The sequence below is a fragment of the Panthera onca genome, chromosome B4 (genome assembly GCF_046562875.1).
Source record: "Panthera onca isolate mPanOnc1 chromosome B4, mPanOnc1 haplotype 2, whole genome shotgun sequence".
Taxonomy (NCBI): Eukaryota; Metazoa; Chordata; class Mammalia; order Carnivora; family Felidae; genus Panthera; species Panthera onca.
In genome coordinates, this window is record NC_138345.1 from 114882111 (window position 1) to 114909636 (window position 27526).

General features: G+C 41.9%; 1 protein-coding gene across 5 annotated transcripts in view; it reads left to right on the top strand.

Moving 5' to 3' along the window:
- The window catches only part of CRADD (CARD and death domain containing adaptor protein), a 192847-nt gene extending 166396 nt beyond the window's left edge, over positions 1-26451 (top strand). For 2 of the 5 annotated variants that reach the window (XM_060656774.3, XM_060656773.3), the window contains exon 3: positions 7625-11057. In XM_060656774.3, coding sequence (XP_060512757.1) covers positions 7625-7926 — 302 coding nt within the window. In that variant the 3' untranslated portion in view covers positions 7927-11057. Of the gene's footprint in view, positions 1-7624; positions 12342-15759; positions 15974-16114; positions 16225-22120 lie in introns of those variants that run through there. The other 3 variants (XR_009617064.3, XR_013556681.2, XR_009617065.2) reach the window with 3 other exon arrangements.
- The last annotated feature ends 1075 nt before the right edge of the window (positions 26452-27526 follow it).

Genomic DNA, 27526 nt, shown 5'->3' on the forward strand with positions numbered 1-27526 from the left:
TGGGGCTCGAACTCACGGACCGTGAGATCGTGACCTGAGCTGAAGTTGGACGCTTAACCGACTGAGCCACCCAGGCGCCCCAAAATCAGCATTTTTGTATCCTTTAGAGAAATAACTAGTAGTGCAATTGCTGGGTCAGTGTTTCTAGATTATTACTTGGCAAAATTTTACTCCTCCCACCCTATGAAAAGACTTAATTCCCTGTCACACTGGTCCTGGCCACATGCCTTGCGTTGGTCAGTGGAACATCAGTGGACTCAACCTGAGTAGAGGCCTTACATGTCCTTGAAGCAGGGATTAGCCTTTTACTCCAACAGTGGCCACATTAGAAGGGGGAAGTCTCATAGCTCAACTTTTTTTCTGGTCCAGCAAACCTGAAGCATAATGATAGTCGCAGCAGTGATAGCGGCTGACTACAGCAGTGAGTTGTTAAGAGGGATATATTACCAAATTCTGCAAAGGAACATACATAGTTTCTAAAACTGCAACCCTATGTCCCGCTGAGTCACTCTTATAAGGAACTCATATGTACTTACATCTCCGGTTATATTACAGAAGTTTATAGTTAAAGGAATTTATCCTTGAAATCCTTTCCGTTATTGTAGATTCCTGAGCATAGATGTGTCTGAGTCTCCCAGCAGCTGCTTACATGTCTTCTGTGACCTTCCATAGTCTTCATTCTCTGAACTGTGCTTTGGAATCCTGTATAGTTCCTCCTTGCAGGTCACCATTAAGGTGGCCGCATATTATAGAATACAGCTCAAAAAAGAGAGGTCTACCAGGGAGGATGGGCTCGTGGGCTTTCCTTCACTCAGAGATTACATACTCAGCCAGGATAGACCACAGGGTGCTGTCTGCACAGAGATTTGTTGGAAGAGATGACTTCTTTTTCTGTAACGAATGAAAAAGTCAGAAGCACAGAGCTGGTGTAGATGATGAGTTGGAAACTTGACTTGGAGCAACTTTTTAAGAATGTGATTAGTTATTGTACACTGAGCTCCATTTTCTGCTTAGCAAGGGACTAAAGATTGGAGAAGGAGGGCAAGAAGTAGAAGACATGATCTCTGCCCATAATGAGCTTGGGAGACAAGTGACCTATAAGAAACAAAAAAGTGAAGTGTGAATCTTTATACCTGACTCTAAATGCAATAAGAATTGGGAAGGAGACTTTTGGTTTGAGGCCAGAACAGCTGTTGATTGGTATGAGTGAGGGAGGAGGAGATAGTTAGAGAAAGAGAGGGGAACATTATGCTGTTTTTATTCATGTCATGACCACAAAGATGGGGGGCGGGGGTGGAAGGATGGGAGGGGACGGGGGTGGGGGTGGGGAGCAGACCTGGGGAGGGGGGCATTTATCCCTTCAAATGCATGGCTTCATTGTGATAGACCCGTTTGTCAGGGAATGTTGTTTCTTTTGAAACGTGGGAGTTTGAACTTCACCAGGAATGGGATTGAAGAGTTGCAGGAAGGATTTAGGATCTGTATAAGAGAGAACATTCTGTCAGTATAGAGGGAGAGAATCCCTGCTTTAGGGTATTTAAAACTAGTGGATACTTATGCCACGGTATCTGGTGGTTCTCAACCAGGAACAGTATTGCCTCAGCCCAGGATATGTGGACTTGTGTGCTCAGACTAGGGTGTTACTCGCATTTTTAGTAAGTGCACGCTGAAGGCCTTGTGCACTGGGACAGCCCTGCCGAGCGGATCTCCCTGCCTCAAGTGCCAATAGCACCCTTTGTAGAAACACTCGACGTCCCCCACACTTCTGTCATTGGGGTTCTGCTTGTACAATTTTTGCTGTATCTTTGTACCACAGGTGCCGCTAAGTTCGTGCTTTAATTTAAATTTGCTGTTGATTTAAACATTTATTTTTCTTTTTTGATCACTTGTTTTGTCATCCTATATCCACTTTGTAATGTACTTTCATTTACTTGTCTTGATTTTTGCAGTCATGAGTTTGAAATGGTATTTATACTTTTCTAATTGTATTTAAGTAGGTACCTGACAATTCAAATACAGAATGTTCACCCGTGTACCACCTGATATCATCTTGTACACCCCCAGTGATACGCACAGCAAGCTTTGAGGAGCAGTGTCCAGATGGTCACGGTGGATTCATTTATAGCTTGACCTGATTTTATGCAGTAAATCCTTGGATGTTGACACTCCAGCCTTAGGACTCTCATTTTTAAATAACTTCGTATTCAGCAGAACTCTCGAGTCGGAAGGGCCTCGTGAGGATTCTTTTCCTGATAGAGGTCAGACAGCACAAACAGCTGTTATTCTCTCTTTCTGTGTGTAAGGTCTCCTTGGAAGGGCTTGAGTTGCCCTTGGCTGCGTCGTGCTCGTGTGCCAGTTATCTTTGCTCCAGACTGTGTCCACAGATTGCTGGCCCTCTCCCAGTTATGTGGCAGTATTCACAAGGCATATGTGACCCTGAAGTGTAGAGGAATGAGAGCAAATACCGCCCTCGCTCCCAAATAATTGGCCCAAAGCGTATGTTGCATTAATAGTTGGCCAGGAGTCAGAATGATGACCGAGTGCAGCAGTCACAGGCTCCTCCCCGACACCCGATAAACTGAACCAAAAAAGTTAAAAGCAGAAACATTCGCCAGCGGTAGCCAAACAACAACAACAACAACAAAACCCAATCACGGCTTTTATGCCATGTGCTTTGAAAAGGGGCGGGCAGGGAAAGAAACACCAGACCCTGACCCTTCAGAAGCAATCCTGGGAAAAGAAGGGAAGTGTACAAAATCCTAAGGACTCCTGTTAATTCAGATCAGTATGAAAAGAAGCTGGTGGAGGAGGTGAGTGGATGGCCTTGGTAAATGTCAAGAAGCACCCTCAGCAGAGGCAGGAAGGCAACCAAATGCAGGCCATCTCCCAGTCTCCACGCTGAGCTACGGGAAAGAGACCACAGGAGTAAGTGCACCCTGGCTAGGCAAAGCAGGCTCGGTACAAGACATTTAACTGGCTTCCAAAAGAGAGAGCAGGGCACCGCACTCCCAGCAAGGGCAGGCTAGTGAGTCCTATCTCTCCTCCGTGGCAGAACACTGCATAGAAGGCAACAGCCAACCCCAAGTTGTAGCTCCGAGGGAGAAAGTGTCAAGGGTACCTTGGCTTACCATAAGAGAGCAAACAGAAGCCCTGGATAGAGATGCTCATGTTAAATGGGAGCAAGATGAAGATAAGTGTCGTGACAACTGTGCAAAAATGCTACAGGAGAAAAAAGAAAGGAGCACGGCTTGCAGAAAGTAAACATACACCAGTGTGGCCTGAGTGGAAACCCAACCCAAGAAAACTCAACCTCACGAATATTTCATGCTATAGGGGAGCTCAGTATCGATTCAGTGGAAATAAAAACTCAGTGTAGTTACGATAAAACAACGAGATTTTTAAACTTCATTATTTATTTATTTTTATAAGATTAGTCCCTCCTTTTATTTATTTTTTACTTTTTAAATTTATTTAGAGAGAAAGAGAGGGTGCATGCATGCGTGCACACGTAGGGAAGGGACAAAAAGAGACAGAGAGAGAGAGAATCCCAAGCAAGCTCTGTCTGACAGCACAGAGCCCAATGTAGGGCTCGATCCTATGAACTGTGAGATCATGACCTGAGCCGAAATCAAGAGTTGGATGCTCAACCGACTGAGCCACACAGGTGCCCCTAATTTTTATTTTTAATTGTGGTAAAATATGCATAACATAAAATTTGCCATCTTTTCCATTTTTAGGTGTACAATTCCATTGTGTTAAGTACATTCATATTGTGCAGCTAACCTCCAGAATTCTTTTCATCTTGCAGAACCTGCTACCCATTGAACAGTTCCCCATTCCCCTCTCCCCTCCCCTGGTGACTATCATTCTTTCCATCTCAGTGGGATTGACTACTATAGGTACCTCATATGGCTGGGATCACAGAGTGCTTGTCCTTTCGTGCCTGGCTTACTTCTCTTAGCATAATGTCTTCCAATTTCACACACATAGAACGAGTCAGGCTTTTTTCCTTTTTAAGACTCAATAATATTCTAATGTATAATCTACCACATTTTGTTTATCCCTTCATCCCTTGATAGACACTTGGTTTGCTTCTACTGTTCGGCTATTGGGAACAGTGCTGCTGTGAAGATGGGTTTATAAATATCTCTTTGAGTCACTGCTTCGATCCTTTCAGGACTATGACCCAGAAGTAAAATTGCTAGGTTGTATGGTAATTCCATTTTTAATTGCTTAAGGAACCACCATACTCTTTGCCATAACAGCCGTACCATTTTATATCCTCACCAACACTTGTTATTTTCTGGAATTTTTTTTTTTTTTTTTATAATAACCATCCTAATGGATATGAAGTGGAATGGGATTTTTAAAAGCTAGATTGAAGAGCCAAGAAAAGAAATTGAGAAATAAAAACACAATACAAGATTTGAACCCAACAACAACAACAACAAAACCCAAAGCAAAATAAAACAGCATAAAAATAACCAAACATCAAATGAATGGCGTGGGGGAGAGGCATGAGATAATCACAGGAAGGGAGTTAAGGTAATAAGACAGAAAGTGATAGCCGTGGCGGATTGGCAAAGCCATCCAGCATCTGGAACAGAAAAAGAATGCAGAGATACAACACAGGAAGATTTTTCTGAAAGGGAAGAAGGGCTAAATCTTCAGTCAGAAGATCATGCTACATACCTAGAAAAGAAGATAGAGAATGGCCAAGATGTACTCTGGTCTAAAGCTTCAGGATCATAAGCTTCGGACAGAAAAAACAAGTTCTACAAAATGGGGGACGGTCAAGTTGGTGTCCAAATTCCCCATACCGACATTCCCCACCATAAAATATGAGCACAATCTACAAACTTAGGAGAGGAATAAAATTATTTAAATAATATAGAATTATATTTATAATGTAAAAGTATAATAGTGGGGCGCCTGGGTGGCTCAGTCGGTTGGGTGTCCAACTTCGGCTCAGGTCATGATCTCGCAGTTCGTGGGTTCGAGCCCCGCATCGGACTCTGTGCTCACAGCTCAGAGCCTGGAGCCTGCTTCGGATTCTGTGTCTCCCTCTCTCTCTCTGCTCCTCCCCTGCTTGCTCTCTCTCTCTCTCTCTCTCAAAAATAAACATTAAAAAAAAACTTTTAAAAGTATAATAGTAAAACAATATATAAATTTGTTTGCATATTATTCAACAGTGAAAGCAGAAAGCAGACAGTCCTGATCTGAAGGAACTCAAAGAATATGGTGACCATGAGCATTTCTTGAAAAAAACATCACCCTGTGATGAAATTGACCCAACTGACTCAAATCAAAAGAACAGATTCAGAAGTAGAAAAGTCATGGTTTAAAAGAAACAACAACAAAAAAGCCTTGGTCAACATTCAAACCGTTATAATGTAGTTTTAAGAGTAAACAGCTTGGGTGGGGGACAAGGGGGTGGCAGATTATTGTTACAGAAGCATAAAAATGTTATGCACCCAACACAATAAAAATGATATAAGCAAGAAAAATCATGAGGGAATGAACAGGAAATATCAAGTGTTAATTATAGAGTGTTAATGTGAAAATATATAGTTTACCACTTATATGTGAAAATATATAAATTATGTTATACTTGTTTTTCTCAGCATTAAATCTTTTGGGTGTACATGTTGTCATTGTTGTTTAAATATTTGACTGTAGGTCAGAAAGCCATTTAGTTTCATCTCTGTTTCTTTTTTTTTTCTGTTATATTCAAGCAAAAATCAATAACTCTTATCAGACAAAAGCTATTATATTACCCTTTTAGCAGTGTGTGTGCATAAAGAAATGCCCAGAATGATGTATGGCAACTGTAAGTCTAGTGGTGGGATACTGGATGCCTTGTTTTCTTCTTTGTACTTTTTTTATTTTCCTTGAATAATAAGGAATAAGGGCTTTTTTCAGTGAGCCCACATTTTTATAAAAGTGCCCATATTTTTATAAAAGCTATAAAATCATTACTGTTAATATAAAATATTGTCAGTAGTATCATCATTATTCTAATTGCTTCTTAATCATTTCCAAAAAAAAAAAAAAAAAAATTCTAGTCTCAACACCACCAGAGTCTTTGACCGTATTTTTCCAACTCAGCAACTTGCAACTTGCCTAAGATACTGGCAAGTGCCTCGGGACCAAAGGCACATGCGGTGGAAAACATTAGCTGTTCTAATAGGATGCTTTGTGCCTTCTTCTTGAATTCATAAATCTAAACAATGAGCTGGTGAGTGTGAAGTAGGATTGACTCCAGATCCCTGTAATACTGGTGACAAAGTGTAGTACAAGTAGAGTACTGTCGTGCACACATTTGAGCCAGGGATATGAAAACCTCACTTCTAGTCCCGGCCTAACCAATAAGCAGCCCCAGAACTTGGGATGTTTGGAGTCCTTCTGACTCTCTGCGCTTAGCTACCCCGAACTGCTTTCTTTTCTTCGATTTACCATGGTTTTCTGCCTCAGGGCCTCTGCACAGGCAATCCCCTCTGTGCGGGACACACTTCTTTATCTTTCCATTCACTGGGCTCTTTCCCTCGTGTTCAGGGCCTAGCTTTAAGCCCCTTCCTCTGGAAGGCCTTCTACATCGTAACTGATGGTACTTCTTACTGGATATGCCTAGCCCGTCTGTAGTCACTCACTCAGTGTCAGAGTTCCTTAGCAGACTGGCCTCGGGGAGACGGGGATCTAGGAGGTGCAAGGTCAGGTTCTCTCACTGCCCCTCCACAGCACATGCTTTCGCTTCCTCCACTGGGCTCTGCCAGGGTGGTAACTCTCCTACTGCTACCTCGTGGCCCCTAAGTTTTATTTCTCCTGAGCAGGCCTCTTTGCTTCCGCTTCTGTTAGGAGCCACAACTTTTCTGGGTAGTGTTCACGTTTATCAGGAGAGAGTAGCTATTCCATGTAGCCCAGTACCCTCCAGCACTAGCCATTCCTGCAGGAGAGAGTGTCACCCCTGGGGCCCAGGCTGGCATTCTTAATTCCCCCACAGAAACCCCTGCTTGGCCTCTCTGATAAAAGATATGGAAGTGAAAAAAATCATGTTATAAAGCACTATGTGCCAGGTAATCCTAAATGTATGTTTTATATACAAAAAAACTGAACAGAAATATCAGTAAAACTTTGGATTGTGAGTAACTTGTTCTGCGAGTGTTCCGCAAGATGAGCAAACATTTCTAGTAAATTTTGACTTGATGAACGATGTCTTGCAATACGAGTAGTATGTGATGCCGAATGTCACATGGTCACAACTGAGCCAATGGTTCTTGAAATTCGCTTTGATATACACATGCTTTGGATTACAAGCTTGTTTCTGGAACATGCTTGCAAACCAAGGTTTTACTGTAGATCAAATCATTATCAGCGAGTTTCTCTGATGGGATTTCTAGTATTGTCATTTTCTTATTTTCACATTTTCTGCAATAAACATTTTCATAGATGCTAAATGGTGTTTTGTAAACTCCTGTTTATTGCCTTTTACTGAGCAGCCCCCAGGAAGACTAGGAAAAGTTGGCCCTTCCATATGGAAGTGTTGGGGCTGTCCTCCCACAGTTTTCATGTTTGCCCCCATCTGATGTGTTTGCTCTTTTCACCTTTATGTCTTTCTTTTCCCCAGATGACCGGATGACCAGTATCCCCCCACACATCCTCAACAGCTCCCCATCCGACCAGCAGATTAACCAGCTGGCGCAAAGGCTGGGCCCTGAGTGGGAGCCCGTGGTGCTGTCTCTGGGACTGTCCCAGACGGATATCTACCGCTGTAAGGCCAACCACCCCCACAACGTGCAGTCACAGATGGTGGAGGCCTTCGTCCGCTGGCGGCAGCGCTATGGGAAGCAGGCCACCTTCCGGAGCTTGCAGAGAGGCCTTCAGGCCGTGGAGGTGGACCCCTCGGTGCTCCAGCACATGTTGGAATAATGGTGTCTCCCTCCATCCACCCATGGGGAGCATGTCCCCAAGTTGCATGTGCAGAATCCTGACTTTCTCCCAGGGCAGGTAGTTTTCGGGGTTTTTTTGTTGTTGTTGTTGTTCTTGTTGTTGTTGTTTTCTTTTTAAGATTCTTAGGTAAAAGGAGAAAATAGAATTTCCAGTTGATACTACTTGAAAGGCCAGATTACTCAGTGGCTCTACCACATTGACAATTGGTTGTTTTTAATTGCTTGAAGATTGCATTGTTTTAATTGTGCAGGTTTTAATTGTGTGGTTGCCTTTCAGTAAACTGGTAAATCATACTGGCTCAAAAAAAAACCACACACACACACACACAAAAACCTACTGTGTTATCACATTACATGCAGGTGTCCTATATATAAAGCATCCACTTTTATATTTCCTGGGAACTGAACTGTGCACTTTGCTACTAATGATGATGATAATAAAAAGTGAATTACTATATATAATGTGACCCTTTCATGAGAGAGTATTGTTTGTTTTTCTCATTCCTGTAGTGCATAGATTAAAAGTGCATAATTACAGAAGTCATTTTTGTTTTGAAACAGAATTACAAGTAATAACAAAATTCTTACTTTCTCCAGTCAAGATAAATAGGCAGGGTGTCTGCATTAAATTTAAGACACTGAAGCTCCCCTGCAAGACCAGTTCAGGTACCAGCATGCACACCTGAGCCCTTGATCTTTAAAAGGTTGCTTAAGAAAATAACTGTGCCATTTGTTTAAAGGCTTTAGTTGGGGGACAAAAGAGGGTGTGGTCTTTCTGTTGAAATTGTAGGGATTTAAGTGTTGTGCTCTAAAGGAGTACGATTTAGTCTTCTGTCTTTTTATTAATGACACATGATATTTGTAAAATGGTTCACTGTTTTCAAGAGTTTTCGTGTATGTGATCTCGTTTGGACCTCACAAAAATCCTATGAAGTAGTTGGGCAAGAGAGGTGAGCCTCCTTCTGTAGTGAAATTGCATGATTTTCCGGGGCCGAATGAGCTAGAATAGGTGTCTTTGGAGCCCTGCCTCTTTCCTGTTGCTCCATGCTGCTTCTCCTCTTTCTCACATGCCCCTCGAAGAAGCTTGAGTCCTGCTGTCCTCCTGCTAGCAGCATCACCTTGGACAAATCACTCCACTTCTCTAACCTAAGCCTCTACAGATGAGGAAATGATTGTCCCCTCTTCCAAGATTTTTGTGATGGTTAAAGAGATAATGTCTGCCAAGGGCTTGTCTAGTGCCTTGCCCTTTGTCAGCTCTCAGAAAATGGGAGCTGTTAATTTGCTGCTGTGGCTGCACACGGACAAAGTTCACAGGCAAAGCCGAATAGTGGCTACAGGTGAGGACACTGCAGGAGGAAGTGCTATTACCATGCTTCCTGCCAAACTTTAACCTGTGATGTAACGTACTAACTCTACCGTGGGGCCAATCAAGAGAAGGACAGGTGAACAGTCCCAATCTGTGATCTGTTCTTCTGAATAATCGGGGAATCTATTGCCTAATCCTAACTTAACCGAGGATTTTTTTCAAAGGGAAAAAATCAGACTTTTTACCTCGCTGTGTTCCGGGATGAGAATATAGAATGGAAGAATTGAACGTGAAATGAGTGCTCACCAAGGTGACCGTGGCACGTCGATAACATCCTCTCAGATGTCTGGCAACCATATTCCCTTTACTAAAAAAGGTCAGTTATTTCACAGTTCAACAAGCAGTTCAAAAGGATGGTCTCCTGGCCCCATCAGCTTTAATTTTCCATTTTGTAGCCCAGCCATTAATTCACTGTCTTGTAAAATTCTCAGACTTCTGGCCCCATCACTGTGCTAGTGATAGACTGAACTTCTATGGCATCTTCAATAAACTGCCTGTCATTTTGAACCTTGGACTTGTTACGTTGCTGTTTGTCCCCTGGGTTTGCCAATAGAGAATTGCTTTGGCTTTTGTTCTCACCGCATTTATGGCCAAGGGAGTATGGCCGGGCTCTGCTGCCTCTGACTAGATGGCATTTTAGAAATGGGTCTGATGATAAGCTAGCTCATCTTCCCACCACTTGCTTGGAATCTGCCATGCACAAAGACACCTTGGTGCTCTGTCAGCAGTGAAGGACAATTTGTGATGAACTTGCCCATCATGGGCTGCCAGGGCCATCAGAGAGCTCTGACTTGTTGCCCTGAACGAGCAGGGTGCCTCCACCATCAAATAGCAGTCGCGCCTGCTAGGCCTGCTCACGTTCTTGCAGAAGATTAGCAGAATGGAAGAACAGAGCATCTAAATCACTACCTCATTTCTGCCTGTGGCTGTGAAAAGTGATACTGAATGCCTCTGCCCACCTCCCAAGAGAATTGAGTAGGCGATGCGCCTGCAAGGAGTCCGTGTGTTTTTGCATGGTGGAAGATTCTACAGTTCCAGAGGCTGCCTACCCCCAATAGAATTCTGAAGGAGTACAGTGAAGAGGCAGAGCATTTGCAAGCACTGACCGAAAAAAGATAAAGTCTTGCTCCACTTTGGTTTGGGATACACATGCATGTGCGTTCATGAGTATGCCCTCTTAGTTTTTATTAATTTTTTTCTGTATAAAAAATAGTGCATGCTCGTTATAGCAGTTTGAAAAATACCACTGGGCAAGAATAAAAACAAAATAAACATTACCCCTACTCTTGTCTTTCAAAGATAACCAGTATGACACCCGAGTTTTAGTCTCTACCCCCAGTTACTTTCCTATGGCTGCATATTTTTATAATGAAAATGGGATTGTGTCAAATCAACTATAACTATAATAAGTAGTTAAAGGACGCACAAAATTAAAAGATGTAGGTATCATGTAGGTACCTCAGTTTTCAAAATATACTACAGAGCTGTAATAATCAAAATTATGGTACTGGCATAAAAATAGATACATAGCTCAATGGAACAGAACTGAAAGCCCAGAAACAAACCCACGCATACATGGTGAATTAATCTACAATAGAGAGGGGAAGAATATATAAATGGGGAAAAGATAATCTCATCAGCAAATGATGCTGGGAGAACTGGACAGTTACATACAAAAAAAAAAAAGAATGAAACTAGAACACTCTCTCACACCATTCACAAAAATATTCTCAAAATGGATTAAAGACCTAAATGTGAGGCTGAAACCATAACATTCCTAAAAGAAGACACAGGCAGTAATCTCTTAGATATCAACCTTAGCAACGTATGTATGGATATGTTTCCCTAGGCAAGAGAAGCAAACACAAAAATAGAGTATTGGGACTACACCAAACTAAAAAGCTTCTGCACAGCAAAAGAAGCCATCGACAAGACAAAAAGGCAACCTACTGAATGGGAGAAAATATTTGCAAAGTCTCTATCTGATAAGGAGTTAATATCCCAAATATATAAAGAACTCCTATAATTCAACACCAGAAAAATAATTCAAGTAGAAAATGGGCAGAAGACCTGAATAGACATTTTCCCAGAGAAGACAGACAGATGGCCAACAGACACATGAAAATCACATCACCCATCATCAGGGAAATGCAAATCAAAACCACACTGACATAGGTGTCACCTCATACCTATCAAAATGGCTAGTATCAAAAAAGACAAGAAATAACAACTATTGGTGAGGATGTGGAGAAAAGGAAACTCTCGTACACTATTGGTGGGAATGCAAACTGGTGCAGCCACTGTGGAAAACAGTATGGAGATTCCTCAAAAAACTAAACATAGAGATACCATACAATCCAGTAGTTCTACTTCTAGGAATTTACCCAGAAAAAATGAAAACACTAGTTGGAACAGCTGCACCCCTCTGTTTATGGCAGCATTGTTTACAATAGTTAAGATATGGAAGCAACCTAAGTGTCCATCGATAGATAAATGGATAAAGAAGATGTGGCGTATATATAGGACGGAATATTCCTCAGTCATAAAAAATAAGGAAATCTTGCCATTCATGACAACATAGATGAAATTTGAGAGTATTATGCTAAGTGAAATAAATAAGACAGAAAAAGACAAATACCATATGATTTCACTTATATGTGGAATCTAAAAAATAAAAGAAATGAACAAACAAAACAAAACATAAACAGACTCATAGGTACAGAAAATAAAATGTTGGTTAGGGAGGATGGAGAGGGGATGGGTTGGGAGGGCAGGAAAAATAGATTAAGGGGATTAAGAGGTACAAACTTTCAGCTATAAAATAAATAACTCATGGGGATACAATGTATAGCATAGGGAACATAGTCAATAATACTGTAATAACTTTGTATGATGACATATGTTAACCAGATTTATCGTGGGTATCACTTCATAATGTGTAAAAATACCAATTCGCTGTGATGTGTACCTGAAAATAATAGGATATTATATGTCAATTATACTTCAATAAAAAATAGGATTGTATTGTACGTGCTGTTTTACACTTGGCTTCTTTTATTTAACATATAGCTGTCTTTCCATGTCATTAAAGATTTTTCTATACCAGTGATTTTCAGCATCCTTTGTGTTTGGAGCACACTTCCAAGTCCTATAATTTTTGGCAGCATGCCTAGAGAAATTAAAAGACTCTAGCTACATAAGACTGTCTTTCGCTGTCAAAACATCCACCATTATCCCAGTGTTTGATCCTCTCTTAGGGCCATGTCATTGCTTGAGTAGAGCTTTTTGCTGCTCCCCCCTAACACTATGTCCTGAAAAAGCAAAGTTGAGCACTTCCCTGTAAACATTCTGGGCTTTATTCTGAGCTTTTTATTTCTTCCTCTAGTCAGAAGCCCTCTCCACTGCACTGTGCGATCCACTCAGCTCAGTGTTCATTTCTACAAGAGTAGAATGTAATATTGTGCTGATCCAAATTTGGTGGCATGCCAAATATGATAGACCCATGTGTGACTGCTGTTCTACACCTTCGTGTTTAGTGGTAGCATGCTATTCCAGCATAGGCATGTGCCATCATTTGTTAACCAGTTTCCCATTATACAAGATGGATCTTTGGGTAGTTTTTGCTTTTTGACTGTTGTAAGCAGCGATGTGACCCAAGGAAGTTCCTTGTTGCTAAATCTTTACATTCACCAGAAGTTACAATGAATTGGATCCCTCTTTTGTTTAGCGCCAGATAAGTTAGTTTTATTATATAGCAAACCACCCCAAGGTGTGCTGGCTTACAACTTGGCTCACAATTCTTGGAGCCAGCTGGACTGTTCTGACCTGGGTCGCCTCAGCTAATCTCTGTGGGCCCTCCTGCATCTGTGGTCGGCTGGGGGGCTGGCTGAGGCTGGCTGATCTGGGATGGCTCGCTTGCGCGCCTGGAAAGTGACATGCTGCTGCCTGCAGCAACAGAGGCGTCTGGGTCATTCATCTCTGCAAAAGGTTTCCCTGCCTTCTTCACTTGGCAGTGGTGGCGGGGGTCCCCATGGGCAGCAAGGAGGCAAACCCTAGTGTGCAAGCACTTGTCAAGCCTCTGTTTGCATCCCTTTTGCTAATATTCTGTTGGCTAAAGCGAGTCCTAAAGCCAGCCCAGAATCTACATTGGAAGGCTTTCCCAAAGGGCGTTGGGAGAGGGAGGGGAATAACGTGGGTACATTTTTTGCAGTCTACTATAGCCAGTATTTTAAAATTGAGATCTCTGGGCCCTGTTGAAAAACAAAGTTTGGTTACCCTGGATCTTCTCTGTCCCATTGCACTAATGGGCAGACCTGTTGCAGAGTGTCACCATCCTCACCTTCGACAGAATGCACACTTGTTACCCAGCTCCTCTGCCTGTTGCATTATCCGCTCAGCCCCCACAGACATTTACATTTATGGGCGTACAGCCAGGAAGGTTCCTAGGATTAACTCCTAGAAGAGGAATTGCCCAGCTTAACGTTGCACGTTTTTAAAAGCTACTTAGACTCTCTAAAGCTTTTAAAAAGTTATTTTAAAAACTACTTGTGTGAGCAAAGTATAATGGGTTGGTTTGAAATATTAAGCCAGTTAATTCCCCCAAACATCAGTGGTCACTGCGGAAGTTTCTGCTGGGGCACATGCACATGCACACACACACACACACACACACACACACACACACGTGCAACTGAGGTAGTAGAATGAGTCTGTCTTCATCCCTTTCTCTGGAGAATTCCCCAGAAGTGGTAGTTTTGGAGAGAGACTCCCCTCATTCAGTTACTCAGCAGACATGTATTGAGAAGCTACTATAAGCCTGTCTCTGTGCTGGGTGGGGAAGCAAAAAGATGACCAATAAGTCTACAGTCCAACAGGAACTCACTGTTTGGCCAGTGAGAAACATGGACCTCTAATCACAGCACGATTCAATAAGGTCCATGCCTGAGTACCAAGTCTCTGGGAATGCAGAGGGGAAGCAATTCATTCTGCCTTGATTCAGAGGTGAGAGGCATGGGGAATACTCTCCAGAGGCTCCCTCTCTTGGACACGTTTCTGTGCCGGAGTCCTCGTGTGTAAAATAGGTACAGTAACAGTACCTACCTGTGGTCACAGTGAGGATCCCACAAGATAAAAGCTTATAACAGTGTCCGGTAGAGAAAAAATGTTTCGCTAAATCATTGTGCTGAATTATTTTAGCTATCAGGGTTTTTCTAACATTCTTCACCCTGCTGGGGCCCTGAGAAGTGCAAGGGTCAGAATCACCTTCTCCTGCTGTGATTTGCAATACGGAAACAAAGTGCGTGGTTTCTCAGTACTTTTAGCAGGACTCTAAAAATAAGAAATAGGAACTAGTAGGCACACTTCAGAGCATATTCAGAATTGGGGTGGGATTCTGATCTAACACTTGACCGTCATTAAATGAATCCCTACAAACAGTGAGCTACTGATTTGCTTAAGCTACCAGAGATACAAAGATAAATTAGACCTAGTTCCCGCCCTATAGGATCTCAGCCTGCTGAGGACACCAGTGTAACAGCTAGCAATTCTGATATTCTTTGGCCAGCACCGAGGAAGGAACAATTAAGTTGGCCACAGAGGAGGTGGCACCTCAACTGAGGTTTTGTAAGTTCTGCCCAAGTTGGCATGTTGGTTCCTTTGGGACATTAATGTGTATGGACACCAGAATTCCACTCAATTTATTTCATGCCCAATTTGACAAATAGCACTTCTTGCCATGGGTCTACAGGATACCTCCTGGTGCTGCCTCGAAGTGATTTAGAAATAAAGAGAACCTTATTTATAGACTAAGTTGGCCAATGTTATCCCATTCCGTACATCAAGACAGCAAGACATTGAGAAACATGTGGTTTATTTATCCACAGGAGAATGGGATCAGGCTTCAGATTTTAGATATCAGGCGCATTTGGGGGTTCTCTGTGCCATTTCTAGCCCTTAGTTCTTCCTCTGAAAGACCCACAGATTAAAATTAGATGTTGCTGGCATACAGGGAATGTTTTTAATGTAATAACTGCCTGTTTACTTCTTAGAATCATAAACAGGGCTTAGAAGAACAGGGATGTCTATCTTGTTGGCATTTACTGTTTTTGTAGGAAAAATTAAAGTCTCACAAAGACATAGTTCAGTGAGCCAACTAAGCCTTGTTTGTTAAAATTATGCAAAATATATGGCAATGGTTCTGAAAGCTATTATTAATTCAAAACATAGGCCGTGAAATCCAGGTTTGAGTACTTAGAAAAAACATAGACCCAATGTGTTGATAATATTTACATGTCTCCATTTCATATTCACATTCTGTCTTTAGCCAGTGCTGATTGCAGTGTCAAATGACATTCTTCATGGAGAATATTCGTGGAAAATATCTGGTATGGTCTGAATGCTTGTGTTCCTCCTCCCCTAATTTATATGTTGAAATTCTAACCCCTACAGTTGAGGGTCTTAGGAGGTGGAGCCTTTGGGAGGTGATGAGGTCACAAGCGTGAAGCCCTCTTGAAGAGACCCCACAGAGCTTCCTGGCTTCTTCTGCTTAGCGAGGATACAGTGAGAAAGCCCCAGCTCTGAACCAGAAGAGGACCTTCACTAGAACGTGACCATGCTGGTGGTGCCTTGGTCTTGAACTTCCCAGCTATCAGAATTGTGAGCAGTAAGTTTTTGTTGTTTATAAGCTATCCAGTCAGTGGTATATTTTTTTTATAGCAGCACAAAAAGAATGAGACAATATCAAATGGATTAGATCAACTAATTATTATTCTTTCTTTTGGTGGCATAAAACCTCCCTCATCAGCTTCTAGGAGATGTATTGATTTAATCAGGACTTTGCTGATACCACAGTCTTTGGCATGACTTATTGGCTCATTGCTGATCCCAGGAAGAGACCAAGTGTTCACAAATGAAGTAAGTCCATTCATAGATGAGTGGTGAACTTAGTGCCTCTGGCTGTCATGGCCATTGATGGGGTTGGGGGAGCTGTGTAGGGAATATTTCTTGAAGGCTCAGAATATTTGTGATAGGTGGTGGTTCTTTTTAGGGGGCATAGATCCCTTTAAGGGTGTGAAAAGGCTGTGAGATCTGCAAGAAGAATGCAAGCTTCTTTGAGGAATCATTCTTTTAAAAAATGCACATGTGTACACACACACAACAGTTGGCACTTAATTTTTAGGAGATTCCCACCACACCTGCATCTAGTTCATTCATCCCAAGAACCCTAAATCTTTAGGTTGTCAAAAGGTCCCTGGCATCAGACTTCGTTAGCATCTAGGCCTGACTGGTCATTTTCTGGTTTTGTAGAGTATTTGGAAGCCTTGTGTCCAACAGAATGAAGCTAAATGTTTCTGTTGGATTTTGCTAGTATGTAATTCCTGGTATGAAGGGCTAACCACAGTATGGGAATAATGGTGAAACCATTTGTCTGAGCTCTGATCTTTACACAGCTGGTCATAGACCGTCTGCCCTATGGGAAGGCAGGCAGGTGGTCCTCCTAGACTCACCTCTTGGAAAGGTAAGAGCTTGCAGACATGCAGTGCATGACAATCTCTGGCTTCCAGGAGCTTTCTGCCTCAGCCCCAACTCTTTACAACCAGAGATCTTACACAGGAGAGGACTGAGACTATTGTGCCCAGCACATTGGGGATCACTGATTTTCAGGGGCAAATTATATACAGTCTCATCTACTTTATATACTGGGAAATTATTTCCAACAGTATCTTTTTGTCCAGCCATCTGCCTGAGTCAAGTTTTTGTCAACCTCTGGAAAAAGTAATTATTCCCAGCTCTGAAACTGGGCTCCATGCTGGCTTTCTGCTGACAGCGTGGACCCTCTGGCTTGTCTCTATTCTATTGTCAGGAGTTCTTTTGTCACTTACTATTTGTCAGCTGCTGATTTTCCAACCAACACTATCTTTGAGGCTAAAAATAAACCCTCCCAACACAAGTCCTCTCTTTATGATAGTGTGGAAGACAATAGACCAGTCACTTGTGGATATAATTTTATTCAGGCTATTGCAATAGGAGGAACACTTATTAATGAGAAATGTCTCAAAGAAAAGGAAGGAGGCCTGAATTTTATAGAGGCAAGTAAACAAGGGAGTCATCCACAAGTCTTGTGGGAATAATGAGGAAGAATGGAGGTGGGTCTTAGAATATGGGAAGGCTGACTTTTCCATTGTGGTGGTTAGCCATTTCTTAGAACAAAAAAGCGTGGGGGGATTTCTCAACGATCACTGCTGTCAGGGAGCACAGGGTTTAGACAAAGTTCAACACTGTCAAAAGTCGTATCTTCTTTAGCTTTTAAGAGCCTAACAAAATTTGGAAGAAAAAATTGTTTTTATAAGAGTTGGATATGAGGTAAAATCAGAATTCTGGCATCTTGACTGCTTGTTCTATAAAAGACACTTAAGCTGTCGCCTCATTTAATTTGGGTAGAGAAAAATGAATGGCCTACACGATCAAAGCTCAACAAAAGGAAAGGAAACAAAGCTATTATGACTTTCCTAGAGACACAGAGAACACATGGAACGATTTTCAATTTGCACCAGTTATGGGAAGGCTGTGACTTACAAAAATTCAGTCAACATGTACTTTTTGAGCACCCACTGAATGCCAGGCATGGGTACAGGTGCTGGGGCTACAGCAGTCGATGCTCCCGTCCAAAACTCGTGCCCTCGTGGAGCTCTCCTCTATGGAGAAAAAGAACACACAAAGGGACAGTGAGAGCCAGAGGAAGGAGTGATGTCGTCTTTTAAAAAGATGGTCAGAGAAGGTTTCAGTAAGAAGGTAACAGGAGTAAAGTCTGCTAGGTGAGGGAGGGAGCCATGCTGAGAGGCCTGAGGGAATCTTCTGGGTAGAGGGAAGAAAGAAACTGTGAAGGCCTGAGATGGGAACTTGCCAGACATTTTCAGGGAATCACAAGGAGGTCAGAGCAGCTAGAGTGCAGTGGGCAAGAGGGCAAGTACTAGGGGCTGAGGCCGAGAATCTGACGGGCCCCTGTAATGACTTTGCTTTCATTCAGGGTAAGACGGGAAGCTACTGGATGGCATTCAGCAGAGGCATGACATCATCTAACTTACATTTGCAAAGGATTGAGCTAGCTAACATTTTAAGAGGGCTGAATGAAACAGTACAGAGGCTATTGCACCATTCTCGAGAAGATGGGGGCTCGGATCAAGATGGTCATGGCAAAGTGTAGTGAATGTGAGATACGCTGTTCAGCTCTTCTTCGGGCATGGTAGATTGATTTCTCCAGCAGCTGGGAGGTCTCCAGCTAATGGCCTTTGGCTGGCAGCCGTCTTCAAGGATGGTCTCCTCTGAAGACAGCACTCTTGCCCAGTGGCATCCCCCCTTCCCAGGGCAGTCTGCATCCTGTGACCAGTAAGGGGTACAAAGGCGTGGCCCCTCACCCCACTTCAAGACAACTCCTAAGGGCTGTCCCAGCTCAGGGCTCCTCGTGGAGTCAGCACAGGCCTTTGGGGTGACCAAATCACAGCCCAACTTTTCCTTCTGCCCAAGCCTGTTTGCATCCCTTCCCCAGGCATTAATCCCAGGAGCACTCCTTGATAACCTTCCTGTCCACTTAACTCCATCTCAGAGTCAGCTTCCAGGGGACACAATCTGTTACATGGAGAGTGGGAGCAGTGGTCAGATTCTGAATGTTTTGAAGGTAGAGCCAAATGGATTTGTTGATGGATTGGGTGTGATGTTAAAAGAAAAAAAATCAGGGGCACCTGGGTGGCTCAGTTGGTTAAGCATCTGACTCTTGATTTCGGTTCAGGTCATGATCTCACAACTCATGAGTTTGAGCTCCGCATAGGGCTCCACACTGAGCATGAAGCCTGCTTAATATTCTCTCTCTCCCTCTCCCTCTGCCCCTTCCCCCAACTCTGTAAAAGAAAAAGAAAAAAGAAAAGTAAAAAAAAAATCAATGATGAAATGACAAGATTTTTTTCCTAAACAAATAGAAGGATGAAATCACTATTTACTGTTATAGAGAAAGGCCATGGGAAAAGCAGGGGTTTTGAGCGGGGGGGGGGGGGGGGGGGTGAGGAAGGTAGGGAATATACTAAAAATAAAAATAAACTCTTAAGATTCATATGGGTAAAAGGCCAAATTCCATTTCCAGGAGGACATTCTTAACTTTGGCTTTGAATACTCCCCAACATTATACAGTTTTAGATAAAATCTGTTGTAGTAGACATTTCATTTAATTTGAGGAATGTGAGAGTAATTAAACATACAAAATGTGAATACATATTTTCAACCATTATGCAATGGCTGCTAATTCATAGAGACAGAAAGAGTCTAAGTGGTTTTATAAGGAAAAAAGCCAGCCATTGGCACATCCACCAGGATGTGTATCAAGAAGTGTTTTTTTTTTTAATAAGGCCCTTATAATTCATAGTACAATAACAGACTCCCTTTAGAAGTTGAAAAGAAGCAAAGCTGCTTACACACTCTCTATATCACACACCCAGAAAATAATCCCAAGGCAACATGACATGACACCACCCTGCACAGATATAGCTCTAAGAAAGTTCATAGTAAAAAAAAGTCCATTGTAGGGTACAATAAATAGAACATGAATCTTTGAGCTGGGGCCTGACAGACCATAGATAAGTAGAAAGGCTGGGGAAGGGTGTTTCTAGAGGGAGGAGGAATGTGACAGGAGGCCCAGAAGTGAGGATGGATAAGACAGAGACTAGGGACAGTGGTGATGAGCTTGCTTCCCAAGAAGATTACATCAGTTGGGTTCAGTGGGACAAGTTCACTAACTTTTAAAACCAGAAGGGTTTGAATTTCACCTTTTTTGATTACCAAGGGAATAGAAGAAATTTTCTCAAAACCTTTAAGGTGCTAATATGCATTGTGAATCTCCAAGATGGAACGGGCAGTATTTCCCAAACCTATTTTGACATTGAAAACTTTTCTCCATGAGACCACCTGTTGCCATCTTTGGAAAGATTTATTCTATAGGCACACTGAGGCAGAGGACACTCAAACATAGAGCGTGCTGGGAAGACTAGTGGCTCAAAGGTGCCAAAAATTATCAAGATTTTTAAAGGGCATGAATAGTATCCTGGGTGGCGTACAAATAGCATTAATTTATTCTCCTCCTCTCATGATTCCTCCTCACTGTAAGCAGCACATTGTGGGTCACTTGGAAACAGATTTGTGGTCTTCCAGGACCTTCTTTTCTTGCTTTAATGATTGATGAGTCTGTCACATTGTTTTATCATATGATCCTTGTATTCTTGCAAAATACCCTCCTGGCTTGCTGTCATTGCATTTGGTTCAGGCAATAGGTTGTATTGCCTGTTCTTCAGCAGGCAGTGGGCACTTTCTCTGGTCATTGTCAGATGCCAGGTGGCACCTGTAAGACAAGCAGGAAGGAACTGGTCTTGCCCCATAACAGCAGCCCCAAGCCAGAAGGCTCTGTCGACAGCCCCAGGCCTTCTCTGTCTGTCCCCACTCTTGCCAGGAGTTTCTGTATATTTGCTGTCTTCCCATTTGGGTTCTCAATTTGCTTACTCTGGTACCTCTTGCCACTTGGAAATTGAACTTGACTTTTTCTTGTCTTCCTTCTATATTTCAAAAATATCTGAAAATAGCTTTTTTTTTCCCTAAAGGGGCCTCCAGAAAATCTTTAGGAGTAGTTCCTAACCGGAGTGGCACTACATCCCCCAGCCCTTCACCATGTGGCATTTGGAAATGTTTGGAGGCATTTTTTGGAGGGGGTTGTCCCCATGCGTGGGGGGTACCATAGTAAGCATTTGACACTATGGGAGGTCGCCCTACCCAGTGAAGAGCTGCCTTGCCTGAAATGCCAGTCATCCCCCAATGGGAGCTGCTGTATGCTTCCCAAACTCCGGTCAGCTGAGTGCCACTTTGTTAATTTTCAGTATCAAATATACCACCTGTGCCGTTATTAATTTAACATTTTTTTGAATTAACTCACTTTAAAAAATCTTTAAGCAATAGTATGTTTGAAATATGAGTCACTGTTGTCGTGTATATGTTTTACAGTACACATAGAAATAAATACCTAACACCTCATACAAAATATTCTTCATTAGTGATACACATAGGAAGTTTGGGAACACTGGGCCCTTCTTATACTCTGTTGGGTTTTTGATGGGTGCATTAGCCTTACATGCACTTTCTCTTCTAAACTATGAAGTTTAAACAAGCACAACTGATGGACTCCTTAGTATGGGCCTTATAAGGGCAAAGGCCACATGTTTAATGTCCCAGAAAAGTCATTTATTTTATATAAAGAAGTCTGTTCGACTGGAAACGACAGCATCCTTGACCCAAGTCAGCATTCTTGACCCAACTTTGCTGGTTGCAGAGTCATAGGATACAAGTGAGGCTCACTTGGCATTTGCTCCTTGGATTGCCAGCTCCATGAGGGCAGACCTGTACCTTGTGGTCGACCCTGCCTTTCCTAATGTGGCACAAGCTTCATGATTAATGAGTCTCAGTGAATGAAAATGTGAACAAATGAATGTATGCTTACCCATCTCCGCTAGACAAACAATGAAGTACTATAAATGTTCACTGTCACTGAGTAAAAATCAGTCTTGTGCACATGTTTCTTGGGCAAGCTCTGGAACTTCTCTGTGCTTCACTTTCGTTACCTGTGAAATAGAGATAATAGTGTCACCCTCACAGCACTGATCTGAGGAGTCATTGAGATAGTATTTGTAAAGTCCTTAGAACAGTGTCAGGCATAGAATAAATGTTATAGAAATATTTGATGAATGAGTGAATGAATGAATGGTGTCTGTCTTGTATTTAGGTTTTCAATATTTGTGGAAAGAGGGAGTCAACGGATGCTGGGTCTAAATGTTCCTACACTCCACATCCTTGATGCTGAGCAGTTCCCGGGGGCAGCTGCAGCTGCTGAAGCACAGCGTCCCAGGCTCCGCTGAGGGGACCTGCTGTAGTCATCAGCACAGAAAGAACTCTCCAGAACAGGTGACCCAGGATATGCTTCCTTTCCCCCTACCTCATTACAGGCTGCATAGAGACTGTGTCCTGGTACTTACTTAAGGCAATGCTAGAACACGTCCCCTTAGCTAAATTCCTGCTCCATCTCAATGGACTCAGTCTGCCAGAGCACCACATTCACATACCCTGAGCAGAGGGTGGGAGGAGAGAAAAGGAGAGGAAGCAGCACTGATGGAGCATATGACCCAGGCACATGGAAGGTGATCTCAGCTAAGTTTCGTGTCATTTCATCCTCTGACAACCTTAGGAGCCAGGATTTTAGCCTCACTTCTCTTATCTTACAGGTCAGGAACCTGATGCTCCAGGAAGTTAACTAACCTGGCCGAGGTCATTCACTAAGATACATAGCAATGCCAAAATCTGAACTCAGGTCTGCCTGAGTTTTTGTTGTTGTTGTTGTGGTTGTTGTTGTTGTTGTTGTTGTTGTTTATAACCTCCTGAGATACAGCCAAGGGCCCAGAATGGCCCTGTCAGCTTCATATTAAACATGTCTCCAGTCCACCTGCTGGATTTTTGGTGTCAGTGCCTTTCTCCTGTCATTATTACAGAAATTAAGTGAGTGATGTTCATAAAATAGATGTTCTTTAATATCTCCTGCTGCGCCAACCATCAAGTCATGTGATATGGCACAGCAAAGTGAGGTTGTGGTTATTGCCCTGTGGGATTTCATCAAAAGCCAAGATAATCCTGGCTGAGACAGTCTGCAGGCAGGGCACAGCTTGGGTTTGAATAGAGCATTTGTCTCATTGGCTGAAGGAAAAGGACTCTATTCATAACCTTCTCCTGATAGCCTTTGCGCGAGAAAGTGTAGGAAAAGCCAGATTCTCAGCAAGAAGGGGCCTGTTCCCTTTCTCTGAGCATGAGGATTCCACATTCCATTCCTGGCAACCATGATTTAGATAAATGGTTTAAATTTTCTTTTTCCCACAATTATGGGGGCAGTACTAAGAAGTTATCATCATATCTAAGTGTTCTGGGGAGTAAGTATTCTTACTTGATCTAGATAAAGGAAATCTGAGCTCCTCCTTGACATCACTAAAGAATCTCATTGCTCTCTGTCCTCACCCTAAAGCTTTCCTTCTGTCTCCAAGGAGTAGACGCCAAAACTGTTTCCAAAGTGAAATGTCACTAGCCCACTCTACCCTCTGAGGAACAATCGCCCTGCCCTTTATAGCTGACTGTGACTGCCATCCAGCCTTCCAAACAGCTTATCTTTTTAAATCGCTCACAGGATTGGGACATGATCTGCCATCTGAATTTGTTAATTCCAGCAAAGATTATGTGAAGTCAATATTGGTCAACCTGAAGTTTGTAACATGTAACAATCTGAGGAATTCCCTTCCTGGTCCCACCGACTGTGACCTAAACAGATCTCCAAACATGGTGGCCTCCCTTGCAGTACAGGGCTTGCTCAGGCAGTAATGGCCCCAGTATTTAAGATTCATAGTGAGTGCTTCAGGCACAAACTCATGTGTGTGCGTCTTTACTGCTCCAGTCTCCAGGTACAGTTGGCACTTCTGTGAACCTCTTCCTTCCCATGTCCAGGCTGTTGGCATCCCACATCAAGCCACTATGGTTTCCTCTTCTTTCCCTAGGCTCTACATCTCACATGCAACCTCAAACTTTTCTGCTCTTCCTTGATTCATTCATTCATTCATTCATTCATTCAACAAATAAGTTTTTGTAGTACCTACAATGTACCAAGCACTGGTGAAGGATATCATAGTGAACTAAACAAGCATATATCCTGTCCTCATGGAGCTTACAATCCAGTGAAGAGTTATAAGCTACAACAAATGATAAGAAGAAAAAGATCAGTGAGCTATGAGAGCATACTGAAAGGAGGCCCACTCTCACTTGGGGGTCAGAAGGTTCCTATGAGGATGCTCTGGTCCCCTACTCTCTGCTTCATTACCTCAGGCTTGGTCCTTGAGCTCTGTCATTGGTTAGCCTTCCATTTTGGTGGCTCTGTTGGACCATTTATTTTGCTTTTGAGTTTTCCTCTCCAAGATGTCACCTTTCAGTAATGCCCCTTTATTCAATGAACCACAGTCAAAGATAACAGGGCAAAAGCTATCAACGATTACTTTACAAATGCTAGTCAATGACTATGGAAACAGTGAGAAAGAGGTTGGCATGAGACACAATAGCTTGTAACCTGAAAATATTACTGTAAATTCTGTGTGCTGGTTCTACAGCACTGATAATGAGGTGCCATTTCTTGTGACCTGGCCCTTCACCACACTCGGACAGCATATACTGTCCAGGCCCTATATGTAGGACCCCAATATTCTAAGACCTCAATATTATTTCATTTGCCTCTAGTTTGCCTAGAACTTGTTTCATTTTTCCACTAATTCAAAAATATATTTAAGCCAATGTGTCAGGTGCTGGGGCAGTGAGGGGGCTATGGTGACTAGACATGAACACCACCTTGTTCAATGTAGCTTGTGTCCATTGTTGCCAAGTTAAATGAACATATCAGGACGTCAATGGAGATGCTGCCCATTGTTGGTGAAAGGGCAACAGTCATACTCAAGGCAACTCACATGGTCCAGACTTTACAAAGCCACAGTCCGTGCTGCCAGCTTAGGGGATTGGCAAGAACTTCCAGATCTTTCCACTTGCTCTTCAGTCACTGATTATGTCATTTTTACTTCCATTGAAGTAATACAACCCTATAAAGAGTCAGATAGTCTTACATGACTGATTACAAAGAACATCCTTTGACCATCCACTTCCCTCATTTAAATTTAGTCCACTAGGGAACCCACTTCAATTTATTTAGCTGTTTCATTTCAGATCCACTATATCTCTTAATAGCTGCTACCCCTTGATTTTTTATGACAATTATATTGAGATATAATTCATATACCATGAAATTTACCCTTTTAGATAATTGTACAATTCATTGATTTTTAAAAATATATTCATGGAGTTATGCAACCATCACCACTATGTAATTTTAGAACATTTTCAATATCCTAAAAAAAACAAAACACCAAATACACTAACAGCTACTCTCCATGTCCTCTGTTCCCAGCCTTGGAAACCACTAATCTACTTACCATCTCATGGATTTGCTTTTTACGGACATTTCATTAATGGGATCATGCAGTATATGGCCTTTTGTGTCTGGCTTCTTTCACTTAGAGTAATGTTTTCAGAGTTCATCCATGTTGCAGCATGTGTCAGTAATTTATTCCTTTCTGTAAGCTGAGTGATGCTCCATTGAAAGGATATACCACTTTTTTGTTTATCCATTCAACAGTTGATGGACACTGGGGTTGTTTCTACTTTCTGGCTATTATGAAGGAAGCTGCTACGAACATCCGTGTACAAGTTTTTGTGTGGATATATTTTGTCAATTCTCTTGGGTACAGACCTAGGAGTGGAATTGCTGAGTCACTGATTTTTCAAGCTTTGGGCATTATTTACTGGCTTCTCACATGGAGTCACTATGGAGACATCTTACCTTCCATTGCTACCTCTCTTCCACATACACACTTCCCATCCTTCATTCTTCCAATGTTTATATCATAATTTTGATTGGATCAGAATTAATATGATAAGATAAATGTTGAACTACGACTACTTTTCCTTAAGGAACTTTTGATTTTACCTGGAGTTATTGGTCTTATTTATTTTCTATGTATCTATCACTAATTCATCCTTATTTCATCTCCTCTCAAAATGTTCATATGCATTAGGCATTCTATCAGTTTTGTCCTCCCAGGTTTTTCTCAGAGTCTTCTGATTTGCTCCAATCTAGACTAGTTGTTCTTTAGACCTGCAGTATGGTTGTTATCACGAGATTTCCCTTCACCAACACGCAGGGGGTTTCTTTCACCTCTCTCTTGTTGGGTTCCTTTTGTCCTAGATCCCATGTCTTTCTCGTGTTTCATTCCCCTATTTTTGTGGAATAGCTCCTCCAGTTGCATCCTGAGAACACTGCATAGTGGGTATGTTGTTTGAGAACTTACCTATCTGAAAAGGCTTTACATTATTTAATTATTGCTTTTTTTGATATTAATTTTTGCTAGTTTCATTTGACATAAAATTCTATAAAATTCACTTACTTGCAGATTTTTTTCTAGTTTCCTTAGTTGCTGTTGAAAAGATCGAAGCCATTCTGATTTTTTTTTTTTTTAATTTAACCAGTTTCTTACTCTCTCAAAGCTTTTAGGGTTTTCTCTTTGACTCCAATATTCTTAAATATGATATAGTTTGACTAATATATTTTATTCATTTTGCTGGACACGTGATAGGCCCCTTTTATCTGACAATAGCCTTCAATACTAAGAATTTTCTTGAATTATTTATTTAGTGATTTTATTTCCTCCATTTTTTAATTTTTTCCTCTTTCCATGACTCATATTATTTGGATATTGAACTTCCTGATTTGGTCCTCAGATGTTCTGATCTCTTCTGTCCTGTTTTCTGTCATTTTGTCATCCTTTGTAATGTTTTGTCAAATTTTCCTTCCAACCTTTTAATTGGATTTTTAGTTTATACTATTTTTTAAATTTCTAAGACTTTTTTGTTTTATGAATTCACCTTTTAAAACATCATCCTACTGCTTCACATTTATAGCATACCCTTGTAGCTCTCTGATAGTTTTCGCCTTATTATTTAATTTCTGTTTTCTCCAAATTAATTCTTTGTTTTTAATCTCTTTCATGTTTAAGTCTTTCTTCAAATATCTGGTGATCTATGGTTGTTCAATTACATTTACATCACAGGGGCAGGGCACCTGGCTGGCTCAGTTGGTTAAGCATTAGACTCTTGATTTCGGCTCAGGTCATGATCTCATCGTTTGTGGGATTGAGCCTCAAACTGGGCTCAATGCTGGCTATGCAGAGCCTGCTTGGGATTCTCTCTCTCTCTCTCTCTCTCTGCCCCTCCCCTGCTTGCATTCTCTCTCTCTTTCTCTCAAAATAAATGGATAAACATCTTTTTTTTAAAAAAAAATGGGGACACTGAAAAACTTAATGACAGCTCAGTATGGTCGGTGAGACTGAAAGACCACCAGATCAGGCTGCGCTGTTTAATTGGATAACTCTAGTGTCAGTGTCTTTAGATCTTTCCTTTGGCTTGTCAGATGTTTTTCAGAGAAGAATTGCCTTATATCCTGCACAGTATTATGGGAACCAAGTGATGGAAGAGAGCGAGGAGCTATAGGGGAGTGTCTTAA